This window comes from Sorex araneus, chromosome 2 (genome assembly GCF_027595985.1).
Source record: "Sorex araneus isolate mSorAra2 chromosome 2, mSorAra2.pri, whole genome shotgun sequence".
NCBI lineage: Eukaryota > Metazoa > Chordata > Mammalia > Eulipotyphla > Soricidae > Sorex > Sorex araneus.
The window spans coordinates 302,931,751-302,952,156 of NC_073303.1; the positions used below are offsets into that span (position 1 = coordinate 302,931,751).

Below are 20,406 nucleotides of genomic sequence, written 5' to 3' on the forward strand. Positions count from 1 at the left end.
TCAAAAGAGAAAAACATTTGATCTGGAGAGCTAGCACAGCAGGCAAGTCACTTGACTTGCATTCAGCTGACTGGATTTGATCCTAGCACTGCATATGGTCTACAGAGAACCACCAGGAGTCATCCACAAGCATAAGTAAGAGTCAAGAGTAAGCTCTTCACACTGCCAAGTGGAACCCAAAACTCAAAGTAAAACAAATGTAAAATGTATTAAACTATTAGGTATTGGTAATAAAATTATGATAAGACCAAAGGTTTTAAAACAAATTTTTTTTCAAGGATTACTCTGTGCATTTTACTTTAAATATATGCTTTTGTGTTGAAAGATGCCAGGTACAAATAGCTCACTTAATATTTGCTAGTTAAAGGGTAACTTGAAGAGAAAGAATTGGGTGAATTCTTTGTCCCTTTTTATTCTTTGTCCCTTGGTAACAGACTGATGAAGACATATAGGAAGGTCTGATGAAAAGATTTATATACACCCAAAGGGAAAGTGAAGGTGGAGGTATTACATTTCTGCATTTAAACATGAAAAAATTGTGGTAGACACCATGAGAATTTTCGATGGTTTTCTTACTATTTTTCTTAATCTAGAATGAATACACAACACAGTTCAGTGAAATTGGATGAGCTATAACCCTAATAAAAAATTCACCTGAAATTTGTATTAATTTGAATCAATTGAATTACCTTCATTAACCTTGTTATAATTAATTAAATGCTAACTATAAAAATTAAAATGAAAAAACAAGATACCTGAACTATATCTTCCCATATGGATCCTGTCAACAAATACCAGGATCTGGGAATTATAAATAAGTTCAATAAAAGGAAATGAAACAGTCTTCAAATTCAGATCTTTTGCCTCATATTATTTACAGGTATCCTCACTCCTAAGAGCATTGGTCTTTCTTTCTGATCCTGTCGCTGTAACACTTTCCAGAAAATGAGACAACACTATGTTGCCACAACTAGTAAAATAATACACAATTACCTGATTCCATTTTGAAAATCAATTGCAATTTTTAATTTATTGAAATGGCTATAAAATCAAAGTAAAGTTACCTTTAAGGCTGTTTTGAACTTCTAAAGCTATATCAAGAGCATTCACAGGTAGAACTGGTTTATTGGCAATTTGCAAGATCACTTCTCCAGAGACCTGAAAGGAAAAAGAAAAACAAAATACTAGTATTCCACGTTAAAGATTTGTTAATTTTGCTTTTAAAATATGGGCCTAACAAAAACAGATGACTGGTTAAGGAAACTTTGGTACATCTACACAATGGAATACTATGTAGCTGTCAGAAAACATGAACTCATGAAATTTGCATATAAGTGGATCAACATGGAAAGTATCGTGCTGAGTGAAATGAGTCAGAAAGAGAGAGACAGATATAGAAAGATTGCACTCATATGTGGAATATAAAGTAGCTGAGAGGTACAAGCTTACAATGATGCAATTTTTGGCAGATATTTCTCTGGACTTTGTTACTAAAATACTAAAATACAGAAATCCAAAACTCTGTGGCCGCTAGTGTGGCCGCTTGACCTCATATCTCTTCATTCTCAGCAATGGAAAACAAATTATCAAATGCTTTCTTTTCAGCAGGTCCGACTTTAGGGGGGAAAAACTCCAAACAATAATAGTGAGTGTTATGTTGAAATATTGAATGTAATCAAAGTAAAGTGAAATTTACCAGTTACACAGGTGTGGTGGGGGGCTGGGGACGTGGGGGGGGTGGGGCAGAGGTATACTGTGACTCTTGGTGGTGGAATATGTGCACTGGTGAAGGGATGGGGGTTTGAGCATTGTATAACTGAGACTTAAACCTGAAAGCTTTGTAACTTTCCACATAAAAAAAGAGAAAAAAAATATGGGCCTAAAAATAAAGACACATTTATGAAAACAAAATCCATAAAATTTTGATACATTACCTAATTTTCAATTTCAGTTTCTTCTGAACTGAAATTTTAAACCACTCTAAAATTTCCTAGCAAGAATTAGGCACGAAATAGGATCCATGACAAGATCCCTTGACTTTCCCCCAAGAAAATATTAATTTTTTTGAGAAAAATTTCTTTTCTTTTTCTATAATCCTTGGGGTCAGAGAAATAGTACAGTGGATATCTTGCTTGTGTTGCCTGACACTAGTTGCTAACTGGTTCTATTCCCAGAAACATGTAGAGTACCCCAAGGACCATCAGTGCTCACTCTTGAGCACAGAACCAAGAATAGTCCCTGAGTAACTATTGTTTGTGCCCTTAACTTATCCCTACACCCCTCAATAAAACTACCTTGGTAACATTTCTCTAAACTATGAAAATATTCTATGTTACATAATTAGTCCAAGAACCTTTTTACTTTCAAGATAGTGGCACTATAGTACCTATAGTACCGTGGCACTGTTGTCCCCTTGTTTACTGATTTGCTCGAGCGGGCACCAGTAACATCTCCATTGTAAGACTTCTTGTTACTATTTTTGGCATATCAAATATGCCACAGATAGCTTGCGGGGCTCTCTGAGAGGGATAGAGGAATGGAACCCGGGTGGGCCGAGTGCAAGTCAAACACCCTACCTGCTGTGCTATTGTTCCAGTTCCTCTAGATAATATGTTGCTTAATTCATTAATTATGAATGAAGTTCATTAAATATTTCAGAAAAAAATGACAAACATAAGATGATCTCACTTGTCTGTGGCATATAGAGTAACTGGACAAGAAAAGGCAAGATAGTAAAGGGAGAATGCCTCAATCACCCTTGGCTCTGGAGTAGAAAGAGAAGGCTAGGGAAGAAAAATCAATGGATGGGGAAGGCAAAATAAGAGAACCAGAAGAACTGGGACAATTGGAGTCAGGAACCTCGGGGATAAATCACCATTCTTCAAATAATTCTTTTTGGCTTCTTGGGTCACACCCAGTGATGCACAGGGCTTATTCCTGCTCTTCACTCAGGAATTACTCCTGGTGGTGTTTGTGAGCCATATGGGATGCTGGGGAGTGAATCTGGGTCAGCCAATTGCAAGGCAAATGTCCTACCCGCTGTACTATTGCTACAGCCCCTCAATTATTTTTTCTTTTTTTTTGGGGGGTCATACCCAGCAATGCGCAGGGGTTACTCCTGGCTCTACACTCAGGAATTACCCCTGAAAGTGCTCAGGGGACCATATGGGATGCTGGGAATCAAACCTAGGTCGGCCTCGTGCAAGGTAAATGCCCTACCCACTGTGCTATTGCTCCAGCCCCAATTTTTTAATTAAACTATAAAATCCTTTCAGTTTACTTGAATATATATGTATTTAATCAGGGTCACACTCTGACTTGAACAGGAGAAGGAAGATAAGGTAACTCCAGGCAAGGCTCAGCACAGTGGTCTGGATCTTATTGTCTAGTATCCAGCCATGCTGAGGGTTACCTGGATACATCTTGTGTGTGCAGGACCAAGCCATTCAGGTTTTGTCTCTCAAGGCCTTCCATATTTTCTAAAACCTGAGCTAGCTCTTTGTCTCAAGTTTTGTTTTCTAAAAGTTTTCTCCCAATGTAGTATTCATAGTTTTCAGCAGCAAACATACTGAAGAACAAAGTATATTTCTATTTTTAAAAAAATCTCCTTCTAATCTTATTTTTCTAAAAGCAATTTAAAAAACGTTCATTTTTTATCTTAGAATAATAAGGAAATATATTTTTTCTTCATTTCTTTCAGTTTTTATTATTTTTCACTTGGTCATCTTGTATTTTAGTGAAAGAGGATTGAAACCCACTGGTATAAAATGTTAAGAAGTGACTTCCCTTAGTGAATCAGTTGAAGTGTTAAGAATTTAAAAACATTTGTTCTAAAACAGTTTAGAATGATAAAATAAGAGGAACAATTGAAAGTCAATATCTGGCCACAGAAATTAGTAAAATTGAAGAAAAATATAAAGTGTCAACTTACTTCTACCTACAACTCACAATATATGTAAAGTATACCTAAAATGGGAAAAATTCTTTTAAAATATTAAGCATTATTTCTCTTGATCTGTTTCAAAAAGTTACCAAAACTGGTGCTTCTTCTACATCCTATGGTCATGCTTAAATTAAAATAAAAAATATGTTGTCTCCTCAAAATTGACACCTGGAATTTTTATGCATGCATATTCCACTAATATATTTCAAAACTATCTTTGAAAACCAACATATGCACTACAACTCAACTAGCATCTGCTTATCAGATTAAACAAGCCCCAGACATTCCTGTATATTGCAATGCAACTTTGAGCTGGTGGAAAATGTCATTTTACTTTCCCTTTCTTTCTCCATTGATATTTGATAGTTACTTGGGCTTACAAGTGTCCCTACATGTCTTGAAACTGTTGTTGTACAAGGAAATATGATTGATTGTGTTGATGTTGTTATATACTATGAAATGTTAGAGAAAACATTGTCTCATGAAAGTGTACTGGGAAAGTTAGCAAATAACTTGACACAGCATAGAACCCACAAATATATAACTTACCAAAAAAAAAAAGCCTACTATTTACACATGCCTACATATTCAGTAAGGTCAGATTCCATTTAAAATCTAAAAGTGTGTTTCAGATATGTGCATGATTTATATCATGACAAAAGTAAAATTGAATTGGTATGTTTGGTAATAATCATTTCTTAGAAATAAGGTACAAATTTTTCTTGTTCTTTCCCAGATGGGATGAATGTTTTTCCCTGAAAACCTTAGAGAGATCTTTGTAGGATTCTAACCCCAGTGTAGGTCACAGAAAATTCTGGGAAAGTGCCTGCTCTTATTACACTATACCTCAGCAGAAAGCATCATCTACAATAGGATTACATAAAACTATACTACTTCCATTCAAATCATGCAGGAAGCACCAACATTTGAAAATAAATCATTCGTATAAATATATTGAAAATAAAATATATTAAGAATCATTGTAGTTTCCTTTTCCAATTTGCACTGGATAATAGAAACTATGGAACAGACGTGTTTAGCTTACACATCTGAAGTCTGGAAACCATACTTCATAAAAAATTAAAAACAAAAAGAACGGAGAGGGAGGGAAAATATATCTACTATGTGAGCTGTTTTTGTGGTGCAGCTCAGGTGGGGCTTCGGGGCTGCACGGGGCAGTTTTCTGGGGACCATTTGAAATCTGAGATTCAACTGGCTTTTGTTTTTGAGGGAAATGGACATACTCAGTTGTGTCCAGGGGCTATTTTTGAACTCACCTTTAGGCTTGGTCTTAGTGGAACTTGAGGGAACAAACATGATATCAGGAACTGGTACTAGCATTGACCAGATGTTGGACAAATGCCTTCCCTTCAGCAATCTTTCCAGCCCCAGAAAATTTTATTTTTTAAAGACATAGTAGTTAAAAGAACTGGACTATAAGCCAGTAACTGCATTTTTTTTTCAAAATGAACCTGACAACAACTATTGTGACTTCCAAAGCATTTGGTGTACAGTAGAATACTTAAACTGTCTATGTTTGCAGCATCATAAGCAGACAGACTTAATTCTGCCTTGCAGTGAGAAGAGATGAGATATATTGTATATTTTATTCAATTCTGGAACTCATCCTTATTCAAGCACACAGAGGTAATCAAACTTTCTTTATATTAATAGAAGTTTTCATTGTTTCCAAATGTTTTCATCCACACATTTTGATTTATTACCTTGACAATATTAGAGGCAGAGAGTGAGAAAATGCTATAACACAGGCATCTCAAATAAGCCTGATTGGATTCTGGTTGAAGACGTTGACTTAAGAAATTTTTGAACATGCCTTCTCTCATGGACACCATGACATCTCCCTCTAAAGAACACTCAGAAAGTAGCTCAGATATTCCACACATTGAGAGGTAGAAAGAATGAAATATGCTCTCATTCTGTACTTCCCACTCCATCACTAACGTACAATAAAATTCACATCTCCTGAATATTCCTGAGGAGAGAAAGCTTTAATCCAACAATTAGTGCCCTAATATATCAGACTTTTGCCTGAGGGATGAGGCTCCTAAAATATTTAGCTCTAAAAGTCAATAGAACTTATGTTCAACAAGCCTAACGACATTAGAGGTAATAGGGAAATTGTCATTCCAGGCTCCAGAGAGTGGCCAAGGCTATTTCTTCAGGACTCTATGCAGAGAGGCAAGAGGGAACAGTGTTCTTTTCCCAGCCTTTCCCTAAAGAGGTTTATTTGCATACTTTCAAAGTCGTGTCCTGAGGCTTAAGTCTTTTAATTTAACACAAAATTAAAAATCAACTAAAACCTCTTTGGAGACCTGGAAGGCCAGGTCACGCCATCTGCGTGTTTTCCCTCTGCCCTCCATCAGTTTTTCGGAAAGGAGCTGGCAGACACATCTGTGCCCTGACTTTTTTGTCAATGAGCCCAGCATTCGCTGGCTCTGGTGAGGAGTAGAGCTGGGGCTCATCAGTAACAGGTCCCACTGGTCTAAAGTTAACAGACAGTATCCATAACAAGCTGTCCACCCACACAACTGAAAGCAGGGACAACAGCAGGAAATGCCTATTCCCTAGTCTTTCCTCAGAAGAGATTTGCTCTGCTTCGTCATGAGCTGTGGGGAGAAGGCAGCTGGAATGGAGAAGGGATCACTAAGAAAAAAAATGATTGGAGGAATCGGTCGGAATGGGAGATGCATGCCGAAAGTAGATAAAGGACCAAACATGATGACCTCTCAGCATCTGTATTGCAAACCATAATGCCCCAAAGTAGAGAAAGAGTATGGGGAATATTGTCTGCCATGGAGGCAGGGGAGGGTGGGAAAGGGGAGGGGATATACCAGAGATATTGGTGGTGGGGAATGTGCACTGGTGGAGGGACGGGTGTTTGATCATTGTGTGACCGTAACTAAACATGAAAGCTTGTAACTATCTCACGGTGATTCAATAAAATATATAAAAAAAATTTGAACCTAGAAAACAAATAAGCAAACCAGAAAATTTGCATGCTTGAAGTTCAGGCATGAGATACAGCAGCCATCAAAGGGTAGAAGGCAATTCTAACCAAATATTAGAAAAACATTTTGGGGTTCTGTCTGGCTGCAGCAAATAAATAAACAAACAAACAGACAAACAAACATTTGTTTGTTTGGGGGTCACACCTGTGCTGGTTTAGGAACTCTGGGATCACTCCTGGAGAAACTCAGGAGACCACATGTGGAATGGGGGCTAGCACTTTATCTGCTGTACTATCTGTCTGGCTCAAGAAATATTTAGTTCACTATCCCTCTAGGACTCATCACAGAGGAAGCTGTCAGACATCATTCATCATTCTTGTTGTCTGAAGGTTTAGCTTTCTGTTAAACAGCAACTCACTACTAACTAGTTTTCTTTAGCACACTTTTAAGTACCATGCATCTCTAAGAACAAAGAAGGCTATGATAACCCAAAAGCAGAAACTACCAAGAGCTAGGAGACTGAGCAGTGAGATTCAATTTCTATGAGACTCTTCCATGAAAACAGGAGAGGTGACTATCTGGTTTACAGAAACCATCAGTGTCAAGAAACAGAAAAACACGTGAAACAAAACAAAACTAGAGCCATAGACATTAATGAACACAATAGTTTATTTCATTAAGAGTACAAAATAATGGTTACTCCTTTGCTCACTATTATCAAAAAAACAGTGCATGAACAGTGTGAGAATTTATATAAAGAAATAATAAAAGGCTGTATGAACAACTGATCAAGCTGAAAGTCTAATATCTGCACTGAAAAATTCAATAGAGGGGTTCAACAACAGATATATAAAAGAGAAGAAACAATCTCAAAAGCAGAGAAGTTTAGGGACTGGATCGATGATACAGCGGGTAGGGCATTTGCCTTGCATGGGGCTGACCCAGAGGTGAACCCCAGCATCCCATATGGTCCCCTGAGTATCACCAGGAGTGATTCCTGAGTGTAGAGCCAGGAGTAACCCCTGAGCATTGTCGGGTGTGACCCCAAAATACAAACAAAATAAAGCAGGGAAGAACAATTAATTCAGAGGAGCAAAAAAAAAAAGAAATTATAAACAATAGACATATACTATACTACCAGAGAGATCAACATTTGCATTAAGGTACATGGAAGGAAAAGAGAAGTAAAAAAGGAGAAAATGTTATTTTAAAAAATAATAATAGTTATAGGTTACATTACTTCCCTGTTCTGAGGGACAGAAAAAAACAACAGGCATCCAAATTTAGGAATCCTACACATTTTTTAAATGACAAATACAGAGTTCCATGTTAGTAAGCACTACACATAAATTGTTAATAGTAAATACAAGGATTAAAGCATAAAAATAGCAGGAAGATAATACCTAGTTGTATACAAAGGGACTTCTCCACAAGATTATTAATAGCAAGCTTTCAGTAAGCTTTGCTTTCTAGAAAAGATAGAAATGATATGCTCAACGAACTGAAAGGAGAGAAAAAAGAGAAAAAAATCTATAAAACTATAATACTTTATCTAGAAAGCTTGTTCTTTAGACTTGAGGGAGAGTCAGATAATCTTATAGGTAAGCAGAAACTGCAGCTTATTTCTAGTAAAATAATCCTAAAAGAAATGTTGAAGGGAGATACTTAAGCTAAAGTGAAGGGAGGATAATTGGTAACAAGAATACATGAGGGCATAACTTTCTCTAATCAAGGTAAATATAGAGCCAAGTTCAAAATATTCTAATATTTACATATGGTGTGCTAACCACAAATCTAGTAAGAATTTTTTTTTTTGGTTTGAGGGGCAAATTTGGCAGTACTTAGGGATTGCTTCAGAGAATTCTCATTCTTCTTCTTTGATTAAATCACTATGATATACACAGTTATAAAGCCATTAATGCTCTGGTTTCAGTCTTACAATGTTACAACACCCATTCCTCAACAAGGGAGGAACATTTCCCACCACCAATGTACCCACTTTTCCTCCCACCACCTCCCTCTTCATCCTGTCTCTATAGCAGGCACTTTTTTTTATTTCTCTCTATATCTATCTATCTATCTATCTATCTATCTATCTATCTATCTATCTATCTTTCTATCTCCCTAGGGTTTGAAATACAGATACTGAGGTTATCATCTTTGTTCCTTTACCTATTTTCAGCATGACGTTCTTATCCAGAGTGATCATTTCCAACTATCTTTGTCATAGTAATCTCTTCTCTATCTCAACTGCCTTTTTCTCAGCACTTGATACAGATTTCCAACCACAGACCAGTTCTCCTGGATCTTGTTTCTACTGTCCATGGGTAATAGTCTCATATATATACATATATATGTATATATGTATGTATGTATATATGCCAAAAATCACAAATCAGTGCAATCTTTCTACGTCTATGCCTCTTCTTCTGACTCATCTCACTCAGCATAATACTTTACTTGTCCATCCATTTATAAGCAAATTTCATAACTTCATTTTTCCTAACAGCTGTATAGTATTCCTGTATAGATGTACCATAGTTTCTTAAACCAGTCATCTGCTCTCGGCACTTGGATTTTTTCCAGAGCTCAGACCTATTTCTAACACCAGGCACAAAACACAGATCAAAATGGATTAAGACCAACCTCAATATCAGACCTGAATCCATAAGGTAGATGGAGGAAAATGTGGGCAGAACCCTATACGATAATGAAGTTAAAGGCATCTTAAAGGATGAAGCATCACTGTCTGAGCAAGTGAATGAAAAGATTTTAAAAAAAGGTAATACATTAAGAAGTTTCTGCTTCTCAAAAGAAATGGTGATCAAGATACAAAAACAGTCCATGAAATGGAAAAAAAAAATTGCCCAATACACATTTGTAAGGGGAGAAGCTCCGTAGGGCTCTTAGGATCCATGATAATCTAGGTGTTACACCTGGAGCTTTTGCATGCAGATAATGTAATCCAGCCTTTGAACTATCTCTTCAACTCCTTGTAGTAAGGTTAAAAATATATTAAACATGTACTAATAACTATATAGAAAAAGCTAACTATAGTAAATTTGAATGTCTATTCAAGAACAAATGTGTAAACCGTGATAGTAAAATATAAAATATGGGCTAGAATGATAGTATAGTAGGCAGGGTGTTTGCCTGGCACGTGGCCAATATGGGTTCAATTCCTGGCTCTTCTTATCATCCCCCTGCTCACCAGGAGTCATTTCTGAGCATCAAGCTAGGAGTAAGTCCTGAACAATACCAGGTATGCAAGTCCCTCCCAGGCCAAAAATGGAGAAAAATATAAAATTAGGGGGAATAGAATTAATAATATAGACCTTTAGTATGTTTTGAAATTTATTATATGTTGAAAGTAGAATGTTATAAATCTGAGCATTTTCATATAAGTTTCACAGTAGCCAAAAATAAATACCCTATCAATAGCAAAAAAAGAATGATAAAAATATACTACTTCAAAATATGCAAACTATGAAGAAAGAGAGCAAGGAAATAAACAAAGAATAATTAAAAATTACAAGCATAAACTGAGTGGAATGTCAATAACAAGTCCTTGCCTATCATTAGGTAATTTTAGATGCTTGAGAAATCCACTGGAAAAACCTACAATGGTTGGCTGAATAAAAACATAAGCTGTAACTATCAGTTCTTACAAAGGACTTGTTTCAAATTTTAGGAAGCCTATATACTAAAATTTAAATGGAAAAAAATGCCCTGGAAATGGATACCTCCCTCCCCAAAAATAGATTAAAAAATCATTATATAAGATCAAGACTGCAATGAGTGATCAATGAAAAGATACTAATACAAGAGAAAATAAATTTTCAAATGTTCACATACCCAACATTGAAGCACTGAATATGTAAAGCATATATTAACACATCTGGGGGGAAGCAATACAATAATATTAGAGGACTTCTACATAATACTTTCCCTTGAATAGATCATCCAAGACAGAAAATCTATGATAAAACATTGGACTTAAACTAGAAGCTAACAAGCATTAATTGAACATACCACACAACGGTAGCAGAATACACATCATTCACCAAGACAGATACTTTCTGGCCACGAAAACATCTTAATAAATTTAAAAAGACTAAAATCCGATCTAGGTTTTTTTTTTGAACCACAATAGTATGAAATTAGAAATCAATGATAAGAAAATTGAAAAAATGTACAAATATGCCAAGATTTAGGTTGGCAAAGTGACTCATTGCTTTAGGCAGTATAGGTTCAAGAGAAAAATAACTGCAAACATTTTAAGAAAGGGTGGCCAAGACTGGTTTAAAGAGCTATTGAGCCCTCATTGGCAGGGGTTACAGCAGGAGGTGGTAGTAGTTTGTGCTGATGGTGAGTACATACTTTATCTGTGATGTTTACTAAAGTATTGTAATGGTGGAAGGGATGCAGACAAAAGTACTTTGGGAAAGGTACAGTTAGTGGCAAGGGACAAACAACGCAAGCAGCTATAGGTCACTATTGCACTCAAGTGACTGTGGTTTGTACAGAGGGCTAGTTACAACCCCAAGCATTGCAATAAAACCCAGTAATAGGAATCGGTGCCAGTAATCTATGGCTCACACTATTTGTCTGCAAATGAACCCAGAATAGACCCATGAGAACCACTGGGGCTGGCTCCTTGGACAGGAGCACTTGGTACAACAGGTTTTTGTCTATTGGTGTACTCAATTGTGAAGCACAAAACAGACATGAGTACATACACAACACTGACATGCAGGATAGGAATCACTGACTACCAGTAGTCAGGCAAAGGGCTGGTGCTTGCATAGGTAGAGTCTAATAACAGAAGGTAGGAATAGATCCATTGTGAAGCACCCCCAGATGCTAGAGAGGCAGATTAATCATTCCAGTTTCTAGGAGTTTCTCTTGACAGTGAGCAGAGCTGCCCTGGAGGACAGGATAATATGACAAAATAGAATATATCCTTTCCCTGGGATTATTTTGGCTTACTTTGTTGCTGAATCTTCTTAAATGGACTTATGAACTATTTTTGTAACTAGATTGTTATCCAATTTTAGTTTTCTGTGGAGAAATGTAGCATCTCCTGCTTTGCCTTCATGATTATACTATGACCACAAGTTGCCTGAAGTGCTGGTATTAATATTACTTTATTTTTAGTATTATTTTATAGGCATACAATCTGCCTCAAGTCATCTTATGTGTTTCTCCACTTTAGCCATATTTTTACCTACCTCTTTACTAGAGGATGAGAAGTAATATATTATAATGAAACAACTATTTCCCGAAACAAATTGAAAGTAAAAAGATGATCATACTTGAAAAATGAGTTCATGGATATCACATTGCAAAGTATTTGTCTCTTACTAAGTGAAATTGCAGCACTAAAGTGAGTAGTTCATTTGTCACTGTCACTGTCATCTTGTTGTTCATCGATTTGCTCGAGCGGGCACCAGTAATGTCTCCATTGTGAGACTTGTTACTGTTTTTGGCATATTGAATATGCAATGAGTAGCTTGCCAGGCTCTGCCATGCAGGTGAGATACTCTCGGTAGCTTGCCAGGCTCTCCGAGAGGGGCGCAGGAATCGAACCCAGATCGGCCGTGTACAAGGTGAATGCCCTACCTGCTGTGCTATCGCTCCAGCCCAGTTCATTTGTACTTAGCAATGTTAGATTTCCAATATATTACTAATAGAATAGAGAAGGGAACACCAGCTAAAGTGTGGTTCGCGGACCCACTGGGGATGGGAGATGCGCGCTGAAAGTACACTATACATCAAACATGATCGCTGCTTAATACCTCTATTGCAAATCACAATACCTAAAAGGAGAGAGAGAGCACAAGGGAATGTCCTGCCACAGAGGTGGGGTGTGGTTGGAGGGATGGGAGGGGGGTGGGAGGAATACTGGGATCATCGGTGGTGGAGAATGGGCACTGGTGGAGGGATGGATACTCGAGCACTGTATTACTGAAACACAAGCATGAAAAGATGCAAGTCTGTAACTGTACCTCACAGTGATTCACTAATAAAAAAAATTTTTAAAAAGATATTACTAATAGAGTCTTCTAGATGTTAAGGCTATCAGAGGAAATTATAGTTGTTCCAATGAAATTCTAATTTAGCTGTAAATAATTATATCTGTTTAAATATTTTTAGAATCTTTATAAAGCAAAAATATGTAAACCAAGATTTTTGTTTAACTTCGTAAATAATGTTGCCTTGTTTCCCTATATGGTATACAGAGATTTTTATAAGTTATTTGTTTTTTTTCCACACATGTTTGCCTTACTCATCAGCCTAGAAATATAAATTAGATATTCATTTACTAAACTCTAAACATCTAAATTAGGACCATTTTCTCTCCTCAATTATTTTATTTAATTGACCAGATGGATATTTCATCTGCAGTAAATTCTTTGAATTGGATACTATTTGATACCTGAACAATGCAGTTGGTGAACATGGGTTTAGTAAAGCAAGGCTAATACCATGTTCCTATAACTTATTTTTAGTTACAAGCAAAGACACTCAGTAAACATGTGATGGTTCCATTTTTATAATTCTAAATTAAAGTAACCATAATTTACAACTCAGACCTAAGCTGTAAATTACCACTATGGGATTGTTTTTGTCTACTTGGATTTAAAATGCAATATAGCTTTACTCTTGAAGGTAGTGCTGTGAGACAATAAAAGCACATGTTTTATGGACTAGTAGAGAAAGAAATTGAGAAACTAGCAGCTATGTCATGGTTTTACACAGTATGACAGATAGGAAGTGAACCATAAATTAACACCCTGGGATCTATTTGAGCAATTATGGTTTAATCAATTTTTTATGGGGTTAAAAGAGAAATAAATATAATATAGTTTTCTCATTCAAGCTAACATTTTTTTATGAGACAATTCATGCCACTTTTAATAATTTAAGGTAAAGAGGCATTGAGAATAAACTATCAGTATTAATATTTTACATTTATTTATAGTACTAATATTTTTCCTGACTAGAGTGATAGCACAGCGGGTAGGGCATTTGCCTTGCATGCAGCTGACCCAGGTTCGATTCCGCCATCCCCCTCAGAGAGCCTGGCAAGCTACCAAGAGTATCCCACCCACAGGGCAGAGCCTGGCAAGCTACCTGTGGCATATTCGATATGCCAAAAACAGTAACAAGGCTCACAATGAAGACATTACTAGACGACCATGCTACAGTGGTACAATATTTTTCCTATAAATCACTAAATTTTATTCCATATAAACACCATATTGTTATACTATGTTTATGTACACTGTGTGTGTTTCTGTGTGTCTGTGTGTGTGCACACACATTTAGGCATTTCGGCTCAGGAACCTAGAATGTAAAAAAGAAGAATAAAATAAGATAAACCTTGGGTTAAGAAGAAACATACATTTTCAAAAGAGACACGAAGGAATGGTGTGTGAAGAATAGCACTAAAGGGAATTGCTGCTTAGTGGGGTACATGTCTGTGTGTGGGATATGGAATGGGAGTCAGGAAACTTGAAAAATCAATTAAAGAACATGAGCATGATTCAGTGACCTTTGGGGAATTGTTTTTCTCTTCCCTTATCTTTTGGAGCAGAGGCATAATCTGATAAAATATGATCTTGGGAGAGTCTTCATAGAGCAATTTTGAGGTGTATCATGACCTTCAGGCTATTATGTTCACCTTGAAGTGTCCTGACTCTGATTGATGGTTATCTATAGCCAAAAACAAAAACTTAACAACAAACAACTAGTGGATAAAATACTGAAGGGCAGCCATTGACAGGTGAGAGTAGCAAAGGTCCTTCCTGAGAATGAACAGAGCAAGTCACAGTCTCCTGATATTCAATATTTCTTCCTAAAGCTGTGATGTTAACTGAGAGAAAGGATGAACCTTTGTCATACTCCCCATCTTCCCCTCCCACCTAATAAACAAAAAAATGAAATGATGTTATGAAAAATTAGCATGTATAATTTAAGTGTCTCTAAGATGGTTGAAATTTTGCAATAACAATCTCATTTTCTCCCATTCTGAATACTCCTCAAATCCCCTAATTTGCATCTGAGGTTGCAAACTTCCTAACCCTTCTCTACATTATAGCCAAGAATTATGTAATTACTTATTCAAAATATATATTTATGTATTTCTCAAGACAGATTTATCTGTGCAACTTCTTTGCTTTATTTTTGCTTGGGGGTCACACCTCGTGTTGTTTGGGACTAATTTCTACCTCCACTCAGGAATCACTCCTGGTAAGGTTAGGGGACCCATACATAATACAGGGGACCCAACCTGGGTTGGATACATGCAAGGCAAATGACCTACCTGGTATTCTATTTCACCAGTCCCTGCTATTGTTCTCTTATCTCTGGGAAAATTAGAGGCATCTTATATTTAACTCAGAAACTTAAGGCATGACAAGTCTATGAATAACAACCTTACTCAAAAGTACAACTCCCTTAGAAAATCAAGTATTCTGTCAAAAAAGTATTAATTGAGAGCAATACTTTGTCACATAAACCAAATGACAGTTATTCCCTCTCATCAAGATGGATTACCATGAAAGAACTGCACATAGTAATGGCGAAACCCAGTCACCTTAGAAGAGTCAGTGGATGAGCAGATGGTTTCTTCTTTTTGAAGAAATTTTGACAGAGCATTTAGGAGACTATGCTGAAGCCTTTGTCTCCTCTGCTCTGGACATTCATTGTGAGGCTCAAAAGTGGAGGGATATAATTCCAGGAAATCTTTCAAAGAAGTCATTGGGATTAAAGAATTTCAAGAGACTCTAAAGAATCAAAAAACCTGATGTGAAATTCATTTTTAAATAAATTCATCAAAATTACTTTAACTGAGAGAAATATATGGAACATTTTGTTCTGGAAACTTAGAAATATCTGTGAGTCTATTTACTTTGGCTCACACACCTAGTAGGTAAGTATGGATTAACATAAGGACCAATTAGCCAAGAGAATGCAACACCCTCAGTACAGTGAGGTTTTTTTTTAACTAAAGTTCAGAAATTTTCATAAGAAAAGTACATTAATGAAATGTTTCCAAAGAAAAATATTGAACAATATATAATCTACTTGGCTGAATTTTCCAGCTTAAGAGTTTACACCTAACTCTTGTGCATTAAAAATCAGCATGGATGTTAAGATGATCTAGAATACGCTGTATTTTGAAGAATCCACAGCTGGTTGGATTTTTGACCATAATGAAAAATTAGTATTCCTATTACTTCAAATGTGTTTTACAAACAATAATGCATTCAGATCCACTGTATTTTGCAACACATCTCTGGAAAGTAACATAAAACAGTGAGATCAGACCAGCAGAAATATACACAGTTAAGAGAAATACACAAAGTATTGTAGTTTTATTAAAAAATAGTAGAGAAAAAAATCTTTCCACAAATAGCATAAAATTGTAGAATGATGAAAGGATTTGGGAAAGCTTTACAAACGCCTAGTTCCAACTGTATCTTCTGTACTGTAGGTAAACTACATATCCCACTGGAGAAAAGATTGTGCCCTTCTCTCTCCAGCACCCTGAAAAACTTCTGTGCCAGTCATCACCAGGCCTCTTATACCTGCCAAGCACTGAGGAAGACTTTTGGGATTACCTGCATTGGTGGATAGTACATGAACTATAGAGCTGCCACAGATGACAAGCCATACAAACACTTTCTATATTCCTTTGACATTACAGAAAATTGATGGGATGGGGTTAAAGAAGTGATAGATCAATGAGATATATCTCCACTGAAAATTCATGATTGTTAATGATGGGTCACTGTATTTGTCCCTTATTAATTATGAAGGAATATGCTTTTGCAAACATGCATTTACCATTCCTGAATGCCTGAGAATTGAAGTAAGAAGATTACACCTGCTGAAAAGAAAATAAGTGGCTAGAACATAATTTCTGATTAGCTCTGATTTTAATTTTCCTTGCCATTTCTGGTTTTGCTACAAGCCCTAAGTTCTTCTTTCTGTCCTCTTGGACTAAACTCTTAGCATAGAACCAAAGTTTTCCATCACCTTTCGAAGTCACCTAGAAATGGATCTTTAGATAAAATTTCAGTGCAAGCAGTTCATTGAGAAATGAGGAGAGAAGAATTAAGAGACAAGAAAGGGGAAACAAATAATAAGATAAATCTTTTATGAAGTCATCCATCGTTTGATGATTGGATGTTAGTTCTATAGGGGAATACCTGAGTACCAGTACAGGATATGTTCCATAGATTTTTCTTATTCAAGGAACAAGTAAGTGAAGTATTGATTCCCTATTTCTCAACAGGCATTGGGAGAGGGTTGCTTCACAGAGAGGTTAAATCTTTAACCTTTCTGGACTATTGTGCACTTACAGTTCTCCATAGTTTTAGAAAGCCTCAGGCAAAGAGATGGAAATATGTTACTAAAAAAGAATATCTCCTTTCCATTCCAAGATCACAAAAGCAAATGATGTATACATTTTTGTTAGTTTATCCTTTTCCATTTTCAGTGACTCTCATAACCTATCTGTTATTAAATTGTAGCAGAGAAAATAGATTTACCAATTAACTTGAGTTTCATAAATTTTATTGGTATTTTAGTTATTTTTAGTCTATGCAGTCATTTTTTATTACTACTACAAAATACTTTTTCTGTACATAGTAGTCATACTGATTTTGAGAAAGATATCAATACATTTGATGTATTGGAAAAGATAGTTTATACAACTTTTTTGTTTATACTGTATCTAATAGCAAGCTGCTTTTAAATATGTGCTGACTGATAAATTGAAAATTAATTATATTCACTGTTTCAGTAATAAAAATACAACATTAACTATTAAAAACTGCAGCTAACATTTATGAGCTTTTGCCATGTACTAATTATAATAGTAAATTCTTTATGTGAATTAATTCATTTAATTCTTAGAAAAGCCTCTTTCTACATTGAAAATGAGTAAACAGAGTTATTGTTCAGATAAGTAACATATAAAAGGGCATTAGCTAACTATTATTTTGGAGATAATTTTTCTAGTAGCAGAACCTGGCCTTTCATAGTAAATTGCATATTTTTTCCCAATTCCTTTCCTAATTAAGAATATCAGGGATATGATTGATCACTGAGACTACATTTTCTATACTTCCAGGGAATATTCAACAAAACATTACACCTATTAGGAATTTTCAAAATTAATATTGGAAGTGATCGTATGAGGATTTATAGCTATGTTGAAGGAGGAAAGGGTATACACGGTGATGCTCAGGGCTTACTTTTTGCCTCTGCACTCAGGAATTACTCCTGGTGGTACTTGGGGGGACCATTTGGCATCTCAGAGATTGAACCCAGATAAGCCATGTGCAAGGCAAGCATCTTACCCACTGTATTATTTATCTGGCCCCAGGAATTATAGCATTTTACTACTTGCCAATGTTTTTTTTTTTTCCATTTGTAGATTCTTCTTTTTGAATCTAAAAAAATGGATGTAAAGAGATTTTAAGTGAAACTTTTTTCCAGGAGCCCTTCAAGTCATTTATAAAAACTTATAATTTTGTATTTTTATTATAAACATCATTGATTAAATAGAAAATGGCATACATGATATCAAATAAAAATGGAAATGCAAGTGTGATAAATGAAAGGGACTAACTTGTATGCATCATTATCAGGATTCATTTTTAGTAGTTTGTAAGTTAGCAGTACTTCAAATTCAGTTTCTAAAGACAAAGTCTAGAGACCACATTAAAATCAACATGAATATTTATCAAATGGTTATCAACTAATTAATGGGATCAGTTCAGATTCACATTGTTTGAGGATATTCCCAGTTTAAAATTTATATTTATTCCACACCAGTCAATATGACAGAGTCAACAATATGCTGGAGAATTTCTAGGTTTCTTTTTTCTTCATAAAAGAGAGGGATGTCTGTCTGCCAGCTGTAATTATTGAATAACTAAGTGCTAAGTGGTGCTATGAGGAGGTATTCAAGATCAAAGTGATTTGAAGAGAAAGGGGACTCTCTTCCCTGAAAATATTCCTCTGTGGAAAGGAAAAAACATATTAAGCTAGATGTTATACAGGAAATTATCAGAAGCAGACTTGGTACAAAGCACATTTTTATCAGTTAACTCGAGTTTTTTTAGTTGGCATTTACATATCTTCATAGAAAAATACAATTAGAATGCTAAAATGTATTTTACTGTTCAACTTACTTATAATTCATGAAAGTTTCTCTCAAGGGTAAATGTGTCTTTGAATCAATTTCGTCCATATTCCCTATCACTACACACAAAAGTCATACAATTCTGTTGTTACAGAAACCAGTATAGCTATTACGTGGCATATAGAATAAAGATTAACTTATTATACAATGCATGTTTATACAATCATGACCGTGATAACTATACAACGTAAATGATCATGGAGAGGAATATTAGGAATTGATTTAGCAGAGTTTGTAGCACTGCTAAAAAACCATACATCATATATATAATGCAGTGAGACAGAAAAGGCTAATGACTTCCTATTTATGTCTTATTTTTGAGGGTGTATTACAGAGGATAATTCTAGAAACTACATATGCAAGAAAACATTGTTTTAGTTTGCTCTTTAATATTTAATAAAGGCAGTGTTTGATTAAAAGATAAAGAGGCATTTTCTTCTAATATTAAACCATTATATAAACTCAATCATTTAATTAATAGATCAATAATATTATTTTTATATAAATTGTGAGTATCTTTTTTCATGTCCTAGTTCAAAGACAGTAACAAAATAAAACTTGAGTTTTGTCATAAATTTGAACATTTGAAATAATTTGGTCTCTAAACAACAATATTTTTATAATATTATTCAATTTTCACAAGAGTATAAATATATAAAATCAGTGACATCAAGATCTCTACTACTGAGGCAGAATGCAATAGAGATAAAAATATATTTTTTTTAAATAATTTCTTTTGATCGTGTTTCTTCTATCAATAGATAGAAGGAATAATGGCCGAACAACAAGTGAGCTTATTGTATGCATTTATGTAATTAATGCATCCTTATGCATATAAGTACAACTGATGTTATTGTAGGCTGAGTTGTACAATGTGAGATTTAAAATCTTAAAAATAGTAAACAAAAAATAGTAAAATGAAAGAGCTTTATATCCTTTGAAGTATGATTATATTTATGATAAGTTTCTTCTATCAATGCTACAAATTTAATGATATTAACATTTCTTAACTTGATGCTATCATTCTGTTGAATTCAAAAAGTATATACACCAATAGAAAAACAAGCAAACAAATAAAAAATGGTATATCAAAATGGTCAAAGTAATAAACAATGGTCTTTATAGAAAGTTATAGTCCAAGAACACTTAGAAATTTCTTTTCTCTGAACCTTAAAGAAAAGATTTCCAAAAGATTTAAAAAGTCAGAAAGAGTCAAAGGCAGTACTTTCAGTAAAGTGGACAGTCAAGAGTAAGTTCTGATCCCACAGGAT

At 35.2% G+C, this 20,406-nt stretch overlaps 1 protein-coding gene across 1 annotated transcript in view; it reads right to left on the reverse strand.

Moving 5' to 3' along the window:
* The window catches only part of NAALADL2 (N-acetylated alpha-linked acidic dipeptidase like 2), a 743,119-nt gene that overhangs the window by 67,406 nt on the left and 655,307 nt on the right, over positions 1 to 20,406 (reverse strand). Inside the window, exon 13 of the mRNA XM_004603291.2 lies at positions 1,065 to 1,158. Coding sequence (XP_004603348.2) covers positions 1,065 to 1,158 — 94 coding nt within the window. The remainder of the gene's footprint in view (positions 1 to 1,064; positions 1,159 to 20,406) is intronic.